The sequence below is a fragment of the Quercus lobata genome, chromosome 3, assembly GCF_001633185.2.
Source record: "Quercus lobata isolate SW786 chromosome 3, ValleyOak3.0 Primary Assembly, whole genome shotgun sequence".
NCBI lineage: Eukaryota > Viridiplantae > Streptophyta > Magnoliopsida > Fagales > Fagaceae > Quercus > Quercus lobata.
This window is the reverse complement of record NC_044906.1, coordinates 13,799,060-13,819,763: the sequence shown is the minus strand read 5'-3', so window position 1 is coordinate 13,819,763 and position 20,704 is coordinate 13,799,060. Positions and strand designations below refer to the sequence as shown.

General features: G+C 36.4%; 1 protein-coding gene, 1 long non-coding RNA gene and 2 pseudogenes across 2 annotated transcripts; 3 read left to right on the top strand and 1 right to left on the bottom strand.

Moving 5' to 3' along the window:
- The first annotated feature begins 59 nt into the window (after positions 1-59).
- LOC115981988 lies at positions 60-281 on the top strand. Its single transcript, XR_004089497.1, has 2 exons — positions 60-119; positions 242-281. It is a non-coding gene; the product is annotated as an uncharacterized LOC115981988 (long non-coding RNA).
- Positions 282-433: 152 nt separating this feature from the next.
- Positions 434-7,558, bottom strand: LOC115980371 (annotated as a pseudogene).
- Positions 7,559-8,078: 520 nt separating this feature from the next.
- On the top strand, positions 8,079-9,777 carry LOC115980370 (putative protease Do-like 14). Its single transcript, XM_031102626.1, has 5 exons — positions 8,079-8,093; positions 8,215-8,288; positions 8,493-8,590; positions 8,685-8,953; positions 9,294-9,777. The coding sequence occupies exons 1-5, from the start codon at positions 8,079-8,081 to the stop codon at positions 9,516-9,518; spliced, it is 681 nt and encodes a 226-aa protein (XP_030958486.1). The 3' UTR covers positions 9,519-9,777.
- Positions 9,778-12,136: 2,359 nt separating this feature from the next.
- LOC115980369 lies at positions 12,137-20,317 on the top strand (annotated as a pseudogene).
- Positions 20,318-20,704: the final 387 nt, after the last annotated feature.

The window sequence follows — 20,704 nt, the reverse complement described above, 5'->3', positions numbered from 1 at the left end:
AACGGACATTTAAATCAGGAAATAGCGGCATTAACCTTAAACACTACTCCAACAATGCTCAGTTTTCCTTGAGATTGGAATTCAGTTTTGAAGGATCATACAATCCACTATTTCTAAAGGTTCATAATAATACATCTCCTTCAAGATTTAGTCCTTTTGTGTTAATCAAATACCCAACTTTCTCCTGTTTTCTTTTGTTTAATTTCAGTTAAGGTCCTCAATTATTTGATTTTGTATGCAGATGTGAGACAAGGTTGGAATTATAAACCAGCTAGCGTTGGTTTTTCCTCAAAAAAGGCTGGTACTACTTATGCATCTACAAGCAAAAACTTGTCTTAATTATCCCAATCCTTATCTTGTAATAGCTTTCATATAAGTCAGGATTAGGAATCCTTATCTTATTTTCTTTCCATTGGCATGTTTAACATTAAAACTAAATCATACCTCCAGTTTCTTCCCCGCCTTCACCGCTGAGGATTCCACCTTAAACTGCTGCACCATAGGCAACAACCTCATTAGGATTCACACCCTTGTTTGGCTCCTTGCTATCAAAAAAGTCTTTCAACAGCAGTTGTACCTTGGGAATTCGGGTGCTTCCTCCAACTAGGACAATCTCATTTATATTTGTTTTCTTCACTCCTGCATCTTCCAAAGCCTTCTTCACTGGCCCCATTGTCTTCTTAAACAAGTCCATGTTCAACTCCTCAAACCTTGCCCTTGTTAAAGGCTCTGAGAAGTCAATACCATCGACAAGAGAATCAATCTCAACTCGGACTTGGTGTTGGCTACTCAATGCTCTCTTTGCTCTCTCACATTCCCTGCGAAGCTTCCCAAGAGCCTTGTTATCCTTGCTGATATCTTTGTTGTACTTTTTTTAATAAACTTGATGAAGTAATCCATCACTCTGTGGTCAAAATCCTCTCCTTCCAAGTGGGTGTCTTCACTAGTGGCAAGAACCTCAAACACACCATTGTCAATGGTCAAGATGCTAACATCAAAAGTACCACCACTAAGATCATAAACCAAAATGTTCATCTCTCCCCCTTTCTTGTCCAGACCATAGGCAATAGCAGCAGTAGTAGGTTCATTGATTGTCTGAGCCACATTCAACCCGGCAATGATGCCTGCATCCTTTGTGGCTTGCCTCTGTGTATCATTGAAGTAGGCTACAACAAGCAAGAGATATAAAACCATTAGACCATGAAACATAGACAGAGACATAGCAATCACAAGTTCACAACTCTTATAAATATCAACCAAAAATCTGTCCTTTTTACATTGGTTATGCTTTATTGTTTTGCAGCTTTTCCTAAAAATTATATGCTAAAAATTCAACATGCACTAATCCTAGTGTACAGAACATGGTCCTTGTTCAGTTGTTCATTCAAAAGTTATATTAGCACTCAAAAATCCTAAGCTCCGATTTTTGTAAGCAAATTTGATAATGCACTATTTATATACATCACTAACGATTTAGAAACAGACTTTTCAAGAAACAATTTTGACCATTCCTGGAACAATGACAACTGCGTCTTTAATTTTCTTCCCCAAATATGCCTCGGCCATCTCCTTCATTTTCCCTAATATCATAGCACTGATTTCCTCAGGGCTAAACAACTTTGTCTCACCTTTCATCTTCACCTGAATATAAGGCTTCCCATCCTTTTTCACAATCTTATAAGGCAAAAACTTAAGACGAAAATCACATTTTTGTCCGTACATTTTCAGGTGATTCCCACTTTAGTCCCTATCTTTTATTTTCACTGCTTTTAGTCATCATTTTAAAAAATGCGTTTCATTTTAGTCCCTACCATCATCTTTGTAATGGAAATATCCTATGTGGCAAATGGAATGGCATTGTTGGCAAAAGAGTGCCTACATGGCTATTAAAATAATAATAATAAATTTTAATTAACATTTAAAAAGTCCATGTCTGCATTTAAAATGAATTTAAAATAAAAACCATTTTCTTTTTAAATTTGTCAATTTTAAAAATAAAATAAAATATTTTTATAGGGATAATTACACATAACCCACCTGTGGTTTGGGCGAAAATCACTTTGCCTACCTGTGGTTTGAAAAGTGTCACTTAACCCACCTGAGGTATGTTTCCGTCAATCTCCGTAACCCACCTCAGTCTCTGCCGTTACAAAAACACCTTTTAACCCCAAAACAGAACATAACACGAATCAAAATACCCAAAAATCAAAAACTTTTCGAGAGAGGGACCTGAGGTGAGATCAGCTTGTTCTTCATGGTTTGGAGCATTTGGAGGAGGAGAAAACACTTGTTTTGCATCATCGAAGCTAGGCAAGGTATGTGTGACTGCTGTTCATTGCGACCCACCCACGTAATTAGAGTTTTCTCAAAATTTTACCATCTTTGATGAAGTGGGTCTCGGGGTTGGATTCGTTATAGAGGCGCCACACCGAGGGAAGATGGTACTGCTTAAAAGAGGGTGATCTGGGGAGATCAAGAAAATCAAGGGTGGGTAGAGAACGAAGAGCTTGTGCGTTAGTGGCAGGCCACAAGTTGTAAAGTACAGAAGCCAAAAAGGCAGAAAGAAGAGGGGAAAGCAGAGTAGTCGGAGGAGGAGAAGCGATGGGAGAAGAGAGACCAAGTGAGGTACATGGTGGCGGCGGTGAGGGATCCACAGCCAACACCGAAGAGGAGAGCGACGACGGCACTCAAGATGTCCTTGGTGCGGTCACAGAGGGAGCTGAAGTCATAGGAGTGACGACGACACTCAAGATGTCCTGGGTTTTATTTTGATTTATAGCTCCTGTTTTGATGTTTTTTGTTGGTATTGGCTGCTTTTTGTAAAGAGTTTGAGTTTTATTTGAACTGGGTTTCAAAAATTTTGTTCATTTTGATTCATAGAAATGGTATGGGATATGTTTGATTTAAATCTTCTATGCCGTGTGAGTATTGAAGAGATTTTGAGGTTTCTTGAACTGGGTTTTGACTGTTATTGTGAATGATGATGTTTATTTGGGTTTACTCAGGCACATTGGGGCTTGGTACTGTCGAAGAAAGAAGTATACTTCAGTGCAATATAGGAAACAAGAGTCCTATTTTGAAGGGAAATATTGTATAGTTTGGTTATTTGTGTAGGTTGATCTGGGTTTTATTTTTTTGGATATGTTCTTCATGTTCAAGATTTATGTGAATTAAGAGAGATCAATACCACTTTTTGATCTTGTTTCTCTTATATTTTTGTGCTATTTTTTGTTTTGGGAGGAGAGAGACATAAAATTTGAGCAAAAATATCTATTTACCCCTAATTTTAACAGAGGTGGGTTACGGAAAACAAACGGATCATACCTCAGGTGGGTTAAGTGATACTTTTCAAACCACGGGTAGGCAAAGTGAATTTCGCCCAAACCACAGGTGGGTTTAGTGTAATTATCCCTTTAAAAAATATGAATAGATTTTCTTACAACTCTCTCTAATCTTAGATTCTCATAAGATTCCTCTAATCTCAAACTTCCTCCCTCTCACCTCCAACATCGCTTCACCTCTAATCAAAACCAACTCAGATTCTTACACCTCAAACTTCCGTTTCTTGATCTCACACTCTCTCTCTCTCTCAGTAACCCTAGGCCGAAGCTCCCACCGTTCATCTCCTTTAATCGCCGCTGCCACCGCAACTATCAAGTTGGTAAGATCCTCCTAGTCAATGGGTTCGATAAGGTTCGCAGGTGGTGGGGTTGGTAAGGTTCATCGGTGGTGTGTTCGGCAAGGTGGTGGGTCAGTTTTTGGGTCGTATGTGGTGTGTGGTATGGGTTTCTAGCAGATCTGAAGGCCCACGTTTGCTATTTGGTGCAAAGCAGCATGTGGGTCTAGCCCATGCTTTGTCAAAGCTCATTTATGAGCTTGGTTCCAAGAGTCTTCAAATTCAACTTTCCATTTAATGAGAAGTGATGCAAAGCTTCCAAAGAGAGCATGCCATTCCTTGGGCAGTGACTTAGGCATGTGAGACACGTTGAAACTAAAAAGAAGAAAAGAAAGAAAAAAAAGGGCCATTCGGCCAATGTGTGTGACAGAGTAACAAACTTGAGAGAAGAGCTGAAGCAGAGAGAGCCATTCGGCTATTTTTGTGTGAGTTCCAGAGTGAGCAAGTAACACAAAAGAGAGAGCTTCAGCTGAGAGGTGCAGTCCGAAAAATAGAGAGAAACACAGTGAGAGTGTGAGAGAGTGAAAAAAAAAATGAGACATTTTTCTTTGCTCAAGTTACACATAAGGAAGATAAATTGGTGGAGTTCTCATGGAGTTTTTGAGTGCTACAACCATGGAGAGCTGGAGTATTCAGAGGAAGATTTTGCTACTGGCTTTGTGGTGAGATTGTATTTACTCCTTGAGATTTATTTGTTATATATCTAATTTATTGTGAACTCAAGTTTAGTATAAACTTGATAGTTGTAATCTCTATTTCATAGTGGATATTTTTCGGAGCTGCCCCATGGTTTTTCCCTCTACACTAGAGGGTTTTCCACGTAAGATTTGGTGTTCTTGTGTGGTTGTGTTTATGTGGTGCTTGCTAGAATTTTTTTTTTTTTTTTTTTTTTTTTTTTTTTTTTTTTTTTTTTTTGTTTCCATAATATTGCTATTGCTTGGTAGTCATTAATTTTAATTCACACATAGGCATAGAGGGATTAGGATTTTTCCCCAACATTTGCCTCTCCTCCTCACTTTCTCATCTCACCCTCTCTATCTTGGGATTGAATTTGAAGAGGATCTGAAGCCGATCTTGGGTTTGTTTTATTTGTTTCTGATTTTTTACAAATTTGAAAAACTCATTTGCTGTATCTGTTGAGAAGGGATATTCTAGGTTTGTGGGTTTGTGAAAGGACTATTTGCTGTGTGTGTTGAGAAGGGATCTTATGGATTTGTGAAAGGGAGTTTTTTGGGTTTATGAATGAGAATTTTTTGGGTTCGTGAAAAAAGGGAATGAGAATTTTCTAGATTACTAGTTAGGAGAGAAAAATGTTCAGATCTTGAGATTGGTGTTGCCAAGAAAATGCTTAATTAAATTTTATTTTATTTAACTGTTATTGATCTAAATTTTGATGTGTTTGGCTTTAAAGAAAGTACAAGAAAGACAGAGAAATGAAAAGAAACTAAGAATTAATTTGCTAAGAACATGAATATGAACAGTCATGTTCTTGGGGAAGAACACAAAAAACATATATGAATATGTTCTTCTGAAGAAAATAATAAAAGGAAAAGAAAATTTTATTTTAATTATTTTATTTGATTTGGTTTTAAAAATCACATGTTTAGAATTTTGTTTTAATTTTTTCTGACGTGGTTTTTTTTAATATTTAAAATGTTGATGTAGTGGTTTTTTTTAATATTTAAAATGTTGATGTAGCATTATTTAAATGTCAATTAAAATTTTTTATTATTATTTTAAGAGAGATGCTACGTCTACAACATTTTTACAACATTTTCACAACAAATTACAGGTGGTTAGTTGTTATTAGTTCAAATTTGAACGTAACATTAAGATTGCTTTTTTGCCCCAACAATAACAATCAGTAACAACCTGTCATTTAGAATTTGTTATAGAAACAACAATAACAATCAGTAACAACCTGTCATTTAGAATTTGTTATAGAAATATTGTGAAAATGTTGTGGACATATCATTTCTCTTATTTTAATAGTCATGTAGGCACTCTTTTGCCAACAGTGTCATTCCATCTGCCATATAGGATATTTCTGTTATAGAGATGACGGTAGGGACTAAAATGGAAAGCGTTTTTTAAAATAAGGACTAAAAGCGGTGAAAATAAAATATATGGACCAAAGTGAGAATCACTTAAAAATATAAGGACGAAAATGTGGTTTTTGCCAAAACTTAATATCCCTCTGAACCTCCGAATCATCAAACCTACAAACAAAACCAAATCATACAAGCCATTCAATTTACCCCTCCAAAACACAAAACCGAAGCATATCAATCTAAATCTTAAACCATGAGATTTAATCTTTAGTGTGAATCAGGAACTTTTGAAAATGGGATAATTTATCATAATATCAAGGCAAGTGGTCCAATTCACTTACTTTATCATTCTTCTCAACAAAACCAAAAACTACAACCATCGAAATAATTGTTTGATTAAATTCGCAATTTATTATTACAATCATTTTTCATAGTACTAGTGCAAGTGATCCATTTTTACTACTTCATCATTGTTCTCAACAAAACCACATTCATTATCAATCCAAAAAGTTGAATAAAGTTCAATTACTAAACGCTCAATATCAGTGAATGCGACCCAAGAGGGTGTGATTCTGTCCCCTTAATCATTGGCTATATAATCTCTACATGACCGTTCTTATACACACCCACACAACTACACAAGAGTAGGTTGTTCCGAGATCAATACCAATCACTGGCCCGAGCTTTGGAGAGGCATCATCTGCTGCCACTGCTATTCCTAACAAAAATTCTTCCAAAACACACACAAAAAAGTTTAATTAGTTTCAGCAAAAACCCAATTCTCAACAACAAATTCAAGTGCTTTCAGTGAGTTTTCAGAGAACCCAATTCATCAAAAAGAGAAATTGAAAAGTCATTTTATTGCAAAATTCATTAAAATAATGCATTTCCTAGTCTGAGGAACCAACTCTGAGTTGGAGACATCTATGAAGTAATCTTAAAAACGAAACTAAAACACAATTTCGGAACTTTTCCGCTAAATTATAACACCCGAAATACCCAAAAGCTCACAAACTTTCTGGTCCCCTGTTTAATTTCCCAGGAAAAAAGTGATCCAAAAAGAAAACAAAGCAAAACCCATAAAAAAATTTGAGTTATTTTTGTTTTCCCAAGAATTAAAATCTCAAAAAACAAAATTTAGCTTCGTTTAGGATGCTCTGTTTCTTAGAAAACAGTTTTACGGAAACATCATCTTAATCTTAATATTTCCTAAAAGCTTGTCTTTATTTGAAGTGAATTTAGAAACATTTTTCAAACATGAAACAAAGAGAAGCAAAAACGCCACCGTTTTGTTCTGCACCCCCTCATTGTTGAATGTTGATTGTTACTTTACTTCGTTCTGCTCTCTTCTAACGATTTCGTTTCGTTTTTGAGTTACTGGGAATCTGAAACGTTTCGGGTTTTTTTTTTTTTTAGCGTATCGGATTTATTTATTTATTTTTTCTCTGAAGTTTATTCCAATTGAACCATGCACTTTATTTAACTTTTTTTTTTTTTTTTTTGATGAAATGCACTTTATTAAACATCAATCTTTCCATAATATAAGTATATTAATGATGATTAATTTGGTTTAACTCCTGTAATAGCAACTTAAATTAATGTTTATTTTGGCTTAATGTTCGGCCAAACATTGGCTAAGCTTGGGCTAACCTTATCTTAAATTTTAAATCCAAATTAGTTAAGAAGCAATCCCATTTGCTGTATCTCCAGCCGTTGGATCAGCATCTTATATCCCGGGAAAACAGCCTTACATCAATAATTGGCCGTTAGATCATATTCACTCCAACCCAAAATCTCTCAGCCATTTGATCTATACAGACCCATCCGTCATTTTGAAAAATCTCAAAGGACCATTTAGTCAATCCAAACACCCTTCAGCGCACCCAAAGAGAAACAAGCTAAACAATCCCATTGACCAAAACAAAAAGCCACGGATCGCCATCAGTTATTTTATAAATTAAAAACAATTTGGACAAAACCAAAATCACTCGGATTGCCATCGTGGCACAATCCTACCCACCCTCAAATCAAATTTCAGAATACAAATCTTCTGTCTCACTTTTTCTATTCCAATTTATATTTCACTAATAAAAATATATTATATATTCACCTCATTAATTAAATACTATCATGACTTATTAATACTTCTATTATTAATTAATAGTAATATTTAATTAATTAGACGGACATGTAATATGTTTTTATTAAAGTGGGACAAAAGATTTGTCTTCCAAACCTCATCAACTCTACGCGAAGCGTTCCAAATAGTTTTACTATCATATTTTGTGTGTTTTACTACCATCATAGTTTTACTGCTCTTTCTTTTGTAGTCTTCTGCTTTCATCGAAGCCATGTCCAATTTTCTGGTACTCTTCTTCTGTTTCATCTTTCTCATTTTTATTTCCGAACCACATTTCATTAATATTCTCACAGTCCCAATTTTCATTTATTTTTTATCTAATTTATTCGGAAACAATTTTGTGGCAGAGAAAGCTCTCAGTTTCGAATAGAAACTCTCTCCTTCGCATCATAGCAATCGCTTCTGCCGGGTCGGGTCTTCTGTATGCCAATAGCAACTCAAATTCTAGTAAGCTTCTAAAGTTTGATTCTTTCTTTGTGGGTCTTTCTTGAAATAGAAAACTGAGAATTGGGTTTTATTTAGTATGTTCTTAAATCAAACAGACCACAACAATTCCAATTGGTTCTTTATAAAATTAAAAAAAAAAAAAAAAATCTTATATGCTTTTGTTATGATAACATTTAAGGAGCAAATGTAGCAGTGAAGGTTCCTGCGGGTCTGCAGGAATTACGCAATACATATTTCCCCGCCCTTCGTTACTTTCATCGGATCAATGGCAACCTGGTTTGTTCTTAAATTTTATTTGGCAATAGATTGTGTCCTATTTATGTATGTATATATATATGTTTTTGGGTTCAATTCGAGCTTGAAATTGTAGGAACGCTTCCATTATTTTCTTCTAGAGTTGGTTCGGTTCCATCATCGGATATAAAGAACGACAACTCTGAGGCAGTTGGAGGCGACCACAAACCATGTTGCAATTGTTTGGGGAGAGATACAATTGCAAATGCTGCTGCTACGGTTGGTCCTGCTGTAGTCAATCTTTGGGTTCCACAGGGTATATATTTTGATCAGGATGGTACAATTTTAACATGCGCACATGTTGTGGTTGATTTTAAAGGCAATATTGGTTCAGTCAAAGAAAAGGTCAGTGTCTTTGGCGCTTTGTATGTCTTGTCTCCCTTAATGATTTTTTCTAGTAGTTTTGGTTCAGCATTCAGCGATGCAAATGGTTGACAGTTGAAATCTGATGGATAAGTAGATGTGTGGATAGTGCATGCATTGATTGTTTGTCTTTGCCTATGTAGGAAAAAAGTTAAAAGTTTTGAACTTTCAGTACGATGCATGCTGTTGCTTTATCAGTTTCTTTATATATTGGACTCATCATTTCTCTGTTTATTTAAGTTGTTTAGAATTTTAAGATATCATTGAATAGTTTTAGTACTGAGGTATACACCTCATATTGATGTCTGAACAATTGTTGCAGGTTGGTGTGACTTTGCAAGATGGTCGGACATTTGAAGGTACAGTAGTAAATGCTGATTTACATTCTGATATTGCAATTGTAAAGATACATTCAAAAACCCCGCTTCCGACTGCAACACTTGGCTCTTCCAGTAAGCTTCGTCCTGGGGACTGGGTTGTTGCTATGGGATGTCCATTTTCTCTTCAGAATACCATCACAGTTGGTATTCTAATGTATTCAGAATAAATACTCATTACAAAATTTCTATGTACTTTTATCCATTATATATATGTGTGTGTGTGTGTAGATTATATGGTTTTAAAAGAGTCTTCCTGTCAAAAATTCTTGGACCATTTACAGATTTATGGTATTACGTGTTGTCAGCACTCAAGTGACCTCATGTGTCATGTACTTCATTTGGGTATAATATGATAGATCTCATGCTGGGGCTTAGATTAATGAAACTATAAATTACTGATTCTTAATGCCTTCTCTCATATTATTCCCTCTGGATGTAGTGGTGTTGACCGTAAAAGCAGTGACATTGGCCTGGGTGGAGTACACAGAGTATTTACAGACGGATTGTGCAACTAATGGGGTAAGACTGTGTGTGCATGCACACAACGAAAATGTGGTTTTTGCCAAAACTTAATATCCCTCTGAACCTCCGAATCATCAAACCTACAAACAAAACCAAATCATACAAGCCATTCAATTTACCCCTCCAAAACACAAAACCGAAGCATATCAATCTAAATCTTAAACCATGAGATTTAATCTTTAGTGTGAATCAGGAACTTTTGAAAATGGGATAATTTATCATAATATCAAGGCAAGTGGTCCAATTCACTTACTTTATCATTCTTCTCAACAAAACCAAAAACTACAACCATCGAAATAATTGTTTGATTAAATTCGCAATTTATTATTACAATCATTTTTCATAGTACTAGTGCAAGTGATCCATTTTTACTACTTCATCATTGTTCTCAACAAAACCACATTCATTATCAATCCAAAAAGTTGAATAAAGTTCAATTACTAAACGCTCAATATCAGTGAATGCGACCCAAGAGGGTGTGATTCTGTCCCCTTAATCATTGGCTATATAATCTCTACATGACCGTTCTTATACACACCCACACAACTACACAAGAGTAGGTTGTTCCGAGATCAATACCAATCACTGGCCCGAGCTTTGGAGAGGCATCATCTGCTGCCACTGCTATTCCTAACAAAAATTCTTCCAAAACACACACAAAAAAGTTTAATTAGTTTCAGCAAAAACCCAATTCTCAACAACAAATTCAAGTGCTTTCAGTGAGTTTTCAGAGAACCCAATTCATCAAAAAGAGAAATTGAAAAGTCATTTTATTGCAAAATTCATTAAAATAATGCATTTCCTAGTCTGAGGAACCAACTCTGAGTTGGAGACATCTATGAAGTAATCTTAAAAACGAAACTAAAACACAATTTCGGAACTTTTCCGCTAAATTATAACACCCGAAATACCCAAAAGCTCACAAACTTTCTGGTCCCCTGTTTAATTTCCCAGGAAAAAAGTGATCCAAAAAGAAAACAAAGCAAAACCCATAAAAAAATTTGAGTTATTTTTGTTTTCCCAAGAATTAAAATCTCAAAAAACAAAATTTAGCTTCGTTTAGGATGCTCTGTTTCTTAGAAAACAGTTTTACGGAAACATCATCTTAATCTTAATATTTCCTAAAAGCTTGTCTTTATTTGAAGTGAATTTAGAAACATTTTTCAAACATGAAACAAAGAGAAGCAAAAACGCCACCGTTTTGTTCTGCACCCCCTCATTGTTGAATGTTGATTGTTACTTTACTTCGTTCTGCTCTCTTCTAACGATTTCGTTTCGTTTTTGAGTTACTGGGAATCTGAAACGTTTCGGGTTTTTTTTTTTTTTAGCGTATCGGATTTATTTATTTATTTTTTCTCTGAAGTTTATTCCAATTGAACCATGCACTTTATTTAACTTTTTTTTTTTTTTTTTTGATGAAATGCACTTTATTAAACATCAATCTTTCCATAATATAAGTATATTAATGATGATTAATTTGGTTTAACTCCTGTAATAGCAACTTAAATTAATGTTTATTTTGGCTTAATGTTCGGCCAAACATTGGCTAAGCTTGGGCTAACCTTATCTTAAATTTTAAATCCAAATTAGTTAAGAAGCAATCCCATTTGCTGTATCTCCAGCCGTTGGATCAGCATCTTATATCCCGGGAAAACAGCCTTACATCAATAATTGGCCGTTAGATCATATTCACTCCAACCCAAAATCTCTCAGCCATTTGATCTATACAGACCCATCCGTCATTTTGAAAAATCTCAAAGGACCATTTAGTCAATCCAAACACCCTTCAGCGCACCCAAAGAGAAACAAGCTAAACAATCCCATTGACCAAAACAAAAAGCCACGGATCGCCATCAGTTATTTTATAAATTAAAAACAATTTGGACAAAACCAAAATCACTCGGATTGCCATCGTGGCACAATCCTACCCACCCTCAAATCAAATTTCAGAATACAAATCTTCTGTCTCACTTTTTCTATTCCAATTTATATTTCACTAATAAAAATATATTATATATTCACCTCATTAATTAAATACTATCATGACTTATTAATACTTCTATTATTAATTAATAGTAATATTTAATTAATTAGACGGACATGTAATATGTTTTTATTAAAGTGGGACAAAAGATTTGTCTTCCAAACCTCATCAACTCTACGCGAAGCGTTCCAAATAGTTTTACTATCATATTTTGTGTGTTTTACTACCATCATAGTTTTACTGCTCTTTCTTTTGTAGTCTTCTGCTTTCATCGAAGCCATGTCCAATTTTCTGGTACTCTTCTTCTGTTTCATCTTTCTCATTTTTATTTCCGAACCACATTTCATTAATATTCTCACAGTCCCAATTTTCATTTATTTTTTATCTAATTTATTCGGAAACAATTTTGTGGCAGAGAAAGCTCTCAGTTTCGAATAGAAACTCTCTCCTTCGCATCATAGCAATCGCTTCTGCCGGGTCGGGTCTTCTGTATGCCAATAGCAACTCAAATTCTAGTAAGCTTCTAAAGTTTGATTCTTTCTTTGTGGGTCTTTCTTGAAATAGAAAACTGAGAATTGGGTTTTATTTAGTATGTTCTTAAATCAAACAGACCACAACAATTCCAATTGGTTCTTTATAAAATTAAAAAAAAAAAAAAAAATCTTATATGCTTTTGTTATGATAACATTTAAGGAGCAAATGTAGCAGTGAAGGTTCCTGCGGGTCTGCAGGAATTACGCAATACATATTTCCCCGCCCTTCGTTACTTTCATCGGATCAATGGCAACCTGGTTTGTTCTTAAATTTTATTTGGCAATAGATTGTGTCCTATTTATGTATGTATATATATATGTTTTTGGGTTCAATTCGAGCTTGAAATTGTAGGAACGCTTCCATTATTTTCTTCTAGAGTTGGTTCGGTTCCATCATCGGATATAAAGAACGACAACTCTGAGGCAGTTGGAGGCGACCACAAACCATGTTGCAATTGTTTGGGGAGAGATACAATTGCAAATGCTGCTGCTACGGTTGGTCCTGCTGTAGTCAATCTTTGGGTTCCACAGGGTATATATTTTGATCAGGATGGTACAATTTTAACATGCGCACATGTTGTGGTTGATTTTAAAGGCAATATTGGTTCAGTCAAAGAAAAGGTCAGTGTCTTTGGCGCTTTGTATGTCTTGTCTCCCTTAATGATTTTTTCTAGTAGTTTTGGTTCAGCATTCAGCGATGCAAATGGTTGACAGTTGAAATCTGATGGATAAGTAGATGTGTGGATAGTGCATGCATTGATTGTTTGTCTTTGCCTATGTAGGAAAAAAGTTAAAAGTTTTGAACTTTCAGTACGATGCATGCTGTTGCTTTATCAGTTTCTTTATATATTGGACTCATCATTTCTCTGTTTATTTAAGTTGTTTAGAATTTTAAGATATCATTGAATAGTTTTAGTACTGAGGTATACACCTCATATTGATGTCTGAACAATTGTTGCAGGTTGGTGTGACTTTGCAAGATGGTCGGACATTTGAAGGTACAGTAGTAAATGCTGATTTACATTCTGATATTGCAATTGTAAAGATACATTCAAAAACCCCGCTTCCGACTGCAACACTTGGCTCTTCCAGTAAGCTTCGTCCTGGGGACTGGGTTGTTGCTATGGGATGTCCATTTTCTCTTCAGAATACCATCACAGTTGGTATTCTAATGTATTCAGAATAAATACTCATTACAAAATTTCTATGTACTTTTATCCATTATATATATGTGTGTGTGTGTGTAGATTATATGGTTTTAAAAGAGTCTTCCTGTCAAAAATTCTTGGACCATTTACAGATTTATGGTATTACGTGTTGTCAGCACTCAAGTGACCTCATGTGTCATGTACTTCATTTGGGTATAATATGATAGATCTCATGCTGGGGCTTAGATTAATGAAACTATAAATTACTGATTCTTAATGCCTTCTCTCATATTATTCCCTCTGGATGTAGTGGTGTTGACCGTAAAAGCAGTGACATTGGCCTGGGTGGAGTACACAGAGTATTTACAGACGGATTGTGCAACTAATGGGGTAAGACTGTGTGTGCATGCACACACGTGTCTTTAGAGGGTTTTAAAGTTGAGATGGTTGAAGTTGTTTTCATTTAAATTTATGACCCTAAGGGGATGCACGATCAGTTAGGGATCATGCCTCATAAAATGAATATATATATGTGTGTGTGTGTGTGTGTGTGTGTGTGTATTTATAGTCTTGGAGGCTTTGTTACATAATTGGCATTGATTTTTTCTACTTAATATGGCATAGGGAAATTCTGGGGGCCCCCTTGTCAATGTTGATGGAGAAATTATTGGTGTAAGTAGTATGAGAGTGCTTGCTGCTGATGGAGTGAGTTTTGCTGTACCGGTTGATTTGGTCTCTAAAATTATACAGCATTTCAAGAAAAGTGGGTATGTTCTCATATTTTTGCATGGGACTACTTATTTTAAGCATAAAATCAGAAACTTAGAGTGCGTTTGGATTGGGCGTTTTCTGCCCAATCCCGCGTTTGCGTTTTTTTTTTTTTTTTTTTTTTTTTTCACGCGTTTTGGGGCGTTTTGGGTGTTGCGGCTACTGTTCATGCACTGTTCAATGAACAGTAGCCGCAAACTTTGACTTTTCAAATTTTTTTTGGACCAATCACAGCACATCGTGTACTGTTCACGGACCCACAAATTTCACTTTTCAGCAACTTTTTCATTAAAAATGGGTCCCACGATACTATTCACACATTTAAAAATTATTTCGCTACAGTGTTTTTCAGTTTTCAGTTTTCAGCTGTATCCAAACGGACCCTTAATTGGAAATTTAGTTTGTAGTGTTAACATGGAATAACTCATTTACTGTCAGATTTTATATCTTGAGTGAGTGTGCTTGCAAAAGTTTGTTTGATGAAATATTGTCCACATTATATGAAACCCTTCATTTTCTTATTGTGTGTCAAGATATTTCCAATTTATACATTTGAATTAAGTTTTGCCAATGTCCTATGGATCAATGGTGCCTTCACCTCCCTTAAGTTTCGTATGGGTGGGGTTGGGGGTTTGTGTTTCCTTTGTGTGTGAGTAAATTTCTGAAGGAAAAAAATGAAGAAGAAAATGTGATGATTAAGGAGCATTGAAATACTCAGTACATACCTGTAGCTCCCAATTGATGAGTAAACGACAGACAACTCTGATTCTTTCCCCTATCAATAGGAGCTACTTGTGCTTAGAATTTCATAGATGCTTCTGTCACAAGAGGTATTGATGAAATTTCTATACATGACAATCTCTCTCTCTCTCTCTCTCTCTCTTTGAGGTTATTAGAGCATTGGCCTATGAGCTACATATTGGTGGGCTTTAAACCCCCTTTAAGGTTTTATTCTAGGCTTCTTCTCATGTTGTTTATTCACCTACTTTGCCAAAGAGCACTAGCTGAAATGACCCTTCCTCACAAAAATGATTGGAGGCAAAAGTCTAGAGTCCTTTGTATTAGAGAAGGAGACAGGAATACCAGATTTTTTCATCGTTTAGCTAACTCTCACAGGAGATTTAATTCTATTGATAGGCTTATGGTGGATGGAGAATTGTCTTCAGATCCAAAGGCTATAGCAGGTTGTATTTCCCATTTTTATAGGCAGCTATATGCTGAAACTGTGGCCCATAGACCTTTATTAGATGATGTGGAGTTCTCTTGTATCTCGGAGGAAGATGCATGTTGGCTAGAGAGGCCATTTGATGAGGAGGAGGTGTTTGGGGTGATTAGTGATTTTAAGGGTGATAAGGCTCCTGGCCCGGATGGCTTTTCTATGGCGTTTTTCAGGCTTGTTGGTATTTTTTGAAGGCTGAAATTATGGCAGTGTTTCAAAATTTTCATACCCAGGCTGTGTTTGAGAAGAGCCTTAATGCTTCTTTTCTTGCTCTTATTCCCAAAAAGGTAGATGCTGTGGAGATCAAGGATTTTCGGCCTATTAGCTTAGTTGGTGGGATTTATAAGATTATTTCTAAGGTGTTAGCCAATCGTCTTAGAAGGGTGGCTCATGGGCTTATTTCAAATTCTCAGAATGCATTTGTGAAAGGTAGACAGATATTGGACTCTTTTTTAATTGCCTCAAAATGTATTGATAGTAGGTTGAAGTCAGGTGTTCCAGGAGTGTTGTGTAAGTTGGATGTGGAGAAGGCTTATGATCATGTGAGTTGGGGTTTTTTAATGTATATGCTTCAGCGATGTGGGTTTTCAGAGAAATGAAGAAAATGGATAATGTGTTGCATCTCTACTGTTAAATTTTCCATCCTGATCAATGGTAGTCCTTTTGATTTCTTTGGTAATTCTAGGGGGATTCGGCAAGGGGACCCCCTGTCTCCGTTGCTATTTGATATTGTTATGGAGGGTTTGAGTCGTATGTTGGATGTGGCTGCTACTACTAGTCAATTCTCAGGCTTCTCTGTTGGTAATACGGCTGGTAACTCGGTGATGGTGTCTCATCTTTTATTTGCTGATGACACTCTTATTTTTTGTGATGCTGATCCTACGCAAATAGCTAGTTTGAGAGCAATTCTGGCTAGATTTGAGGAGGTTTCAGGTTTAAGGATTAATTTGGAGAAATCTGAGTTGGTTCCTATAGGGGTGGTGCATAATATGGATGTTTTGGTGGGGATGTTGGGTTGTCGGCAATCCTCTCTCCCATTGAGATATTTGGGGCTACCGTTAGGAGCTAAATTTAAGGAGTTGTCAGTTTGGAATCCTGTTTTGGAGAAGATGGAAAGGAGATTAGCAGGCTGGAAGAGGTTGTATCTCTCTAAGGGGGGTAAAGTAACTCTTATTAAAAGTACTCTTTCCTCCTTACCTACATACTTCCTTTCCCTTTTGCCTTTACCTGGGAAGGTGGCTAATCGTATGGAGAAGCTACAACGAGATTTTATGTGGAGTGGCATTAATGGTGAACCTAAATTACACTTAGTCAGTTGGGCTCAGGTTTGTAAGCCGCTGCAGGTTGGGGGGTTGGGTATTAGACGATTGAGGAGTTTTAATTCTGCCTTGTTAGGAAAATGGTTATGGAGGTATGGCATGGAGACCGAAGCTCTATGGAGGAGGGTTATTGAGGTGAAATATGGGAATGATTGGGGTGGTTGGTGCACGAAAAAGGTGACCAGTCCGCTGCAGGTTGGGGGGTTGGGTATTAGACGATTGAGGAGTTTTAATTTTGCCTTGTTAGGAAAATGGTTATGGAGGTATGGCATGGAGACCGAAGCTCTATGGAGGAGGGTTATTGAGGTGAAATATGGGAATGATTGGGGTGGTTGGTGCACGAAAAAGGTGACCAGTGCTTATGGTGTTAGTTTGTGGAGACATATTAGGAGTGGTTGGATGAGTTTTTCTAAACTCCTTCTTTATGATGTGGGGGATGGTACTAGAGTAAAGTTTTGGAAGCATGTGTGGTGTGGTGATCGTACTCTCCAGGAGGCTTTTCCGGAACTTTATTGTATTAGTAGAACAAAGGATTCTTCAGTAGCGGAGGTTATGTGTTGGTCTGGTGGGGGAATTCATTGGGATGCTAAATTTCGTCGTCCTCCACAGGATTGGGAACAAGAATCGTTTGATCTGTTTATGGATATGGTCTACTCTACGACGGTACGGGGTTTGGGTCTAGATCGGGTTTGTTGGAAACCAGCAAGGAGTAGAGGGTTTGAGGTTCGAGGATTCTATCTTTCTTTCTACCCTCCTACCATCTTATCTTTTCCTTGGAAAATAATTTGGAAATCGAAGGTTCCTCCAAGGGTTGCTTTCTTTTCATGGTCTGCTTCCTTAGGTAAGATTTTAACAACAGATAACCTTCGCAAACGACGTGTGCTAGTTCTTGATTGGTGCTATATGTGTAAGAAGTGTGGGGAGTCAGTTGATCATCTTCTTCTTCATTGCCCCATTGCTTGTGAGATGTGGTCGTTGGTGTTTTGTTTGTTTGGAATTCATTGGTTTATGTCTCAGAAGGTTATTGAGTTGTTTGAATCTTGGCAGGGTAAGTTTGGACGGCATAGAAATATAGAGTTGTGGAGAATTGTGCCTCATTGCCTGTTATGGTGTATTTGGTGTGAAAGGAATGCTAGAAGCTTTGAGGGATGTGAACGCTCTATGTTAGAGTTTAAGTCTTTTTTTTTACACACTCTCCTGGATTGGAGTGTGGTATTTTGTCATTTTTCTTGTTCTTCCCTTCCTGTTTTATTTGATCGTTGTAACCTTGGTTATTGATTTATGCCCCCATAGTACATCCCCAATGTACTCGGATTGGCTGTTTTCGTTACTTATCAAAAAAAAAAAAATGTATGGGTGCACAAAAGGAAGGATTTTATTCTAGGTTTCTTGTATGATCCCAAAAGACTTTTTAAGATTCATTTGAAAGCATCTACTTTTCCCCAAAAAAAGGATTCATTTGAAAGCATCACAACTGAATGAGCGCACGTGATAGATGGTAATCTTGTGCAGAAGGGTGGTTCGACCCTGGCTGGAATGAGAGTGGTTGACCTTAACGAGATGATCATTGCACAACTTAAAGTAAGAGATAACACATTTCCAAATGTCAATAAGGGTGTTCTCATACCTATGGTATGTCCTCTAATTGTTTCCTCACCCAATCTTATTTTATAAAACATAATGAAAAAAGTATATCATGAGATGGTCTCATGAAACCTCCCTCTCACAACATGTGTGGGTCCCATATGCTATGAGAGGGTGGTCCCATGAGATACCCTTTTGTATTATAATAGACTTGGCCATGTTTTATGAAGGTTTATATGTTATACTTGAAAATATATCTAAGATCATAATAATTTGTTCTTTTTGGGTGATGCATGTTTTATTAATTTCTATACTTATTTGCAAACTTACTCTTCAGATTCTTATCTCAATGGAGTTTTGCTGGCTACATGTAGGGTTTACAATCACTGGTTTGTAGAAACTGGGATGGATATAGTGAACTGCTTCCCCTCCCCCCACCCCCTCTTTCATAGATATTAACATTGTCTGTCACACTAGGATGGGAAAAATGGTATTGGGTCTGTGACCAAATATTTTTACTGACTTTGCTTAGTTTTGACAGAGGCTTAGGTTAGATTTAGGGTCTGGATGGGGCCTGACTTTTGAGGGTAGTATGCTGTGCTTTCTAGTGAACCCTACTCTGATCAAAAGACTAGAGGCTCAAAAGGAACTACATATTTATTTTGCTGTGGTTGGTCTTTTGTTTCCTTGAACTGATATTTTAACAGTGATTTTAGTTAATGTCAATCAGATCCAGGTTAGGATTTGGGTTGGGTTTATCTGGTGGAGTGGGTGGCTTCCCACTAAATCAGTGTTGGGCAAAATATATTTTTGATGTTTCCATTTAAAATTAAATCTGTAATAGTGTGCCTTGACGTGTGTGTTGATTTTATATTATTTAGGAATTCTGTTCCCTTCTGCCATATTAACAAATGGAAGGAATATGCACTAATTCCATGCTGGGAAATAGAATTTGTGGTATCCTAAGGATTTCCTGATGATATGACATTGTTGATAATAATCAAGAAAAAAGGCATCTTCTCATTTCTGATGGTTTTCTGATTGCTTTACTAGGTGACTCGTAGAACCCCTGCTGATCGTGCTGGATTTCGTCCTGGCGATGTTGTGATTGAATTTGATGGGAAACTTGTTGAAAGTATTGAAGAGGTATTTGGGACCTTAATGGATGTCAGTAGGTGGAAATTATGCATTTTGCAATGAGAAGTAAAAAACACTAAAATATTTAATGGCTGGAATTTGAGCAGTTCGTGATTAATGGAGAAATAACCTTAATCTTAGATTGTTATGCAATTTCCTTTGATTAAACCACAGTTTAGTGACTGCTGGCAGGAATTCTGGTCCTGAGGGCCTCGTAATGGATTTATGACTGAATGTGTTGATTGTCAGAATATTTTAAGTCTGTGATGAGAAACTAAATTATATCGAAAGAGAATATAACTTACCTTCCGAAAAAAGGAAGGGAGAATTTAACATGAAACATGTGGTGTGCAAAAATTTCCAATTTAATTGAGTTTGGGTTCAGAAAACTCATGCTTTTGCCTAATTGAGTTTGTTGCTTTCTATTTTTATGATTATGATTCTGATGGTCTATATGATTTGTGAATTGTGGCAGATTTTTTAAATAATGGGGGACAGAGCTGGAGTACCCATGAAAGTGGCTGTGAAAAGAGCTAAGGATAATTTGGTCACTTTGACGGTAATTCCAGAGGAATTCAAATCAGATAGCGTACCATTTATGTGGAAGATTTGGGACTACTTCGCTAACCGGCACTGTATTGCAATAACTCAACTGTAATAAATTGCCATAAGTGGATATGACACAATTATCACAATTCATCTATTATAAAAATATGGTATTTACAATATCAACCCGAAATTCCTATTCTTCAGTGCAAGTCTGTCAAATTCTTTGCCAATGGCATTATCTGAAATTGCAGCACATACTGACATCAAAAGAGATTCTTTGTTTTTGTTCATATCTCTTGAAGCCAGGAAAACTAAAAGCACTTAAAGTATTTTAACTGGAAACTAACCAAAATCCTGGGAAAAAAAATTTCCAATATCAATATAGCAACGAAGTAATCATGAGATGCCAGGAGGAGGTAAGCTGATGAGAATACAAAGGCAAGTTCCTTCAAACATGATCCGCTGTTTGCCATTCTTCTCAAACAGCTCATATGCATGCATTGATGTTTTTCCCTGCTCTCCATTGCTTCCAGCTGATGCTCACTCTTGGCCGCCGCACAAAATTCTTCGGAGTCCATTTTTTTTTGGTA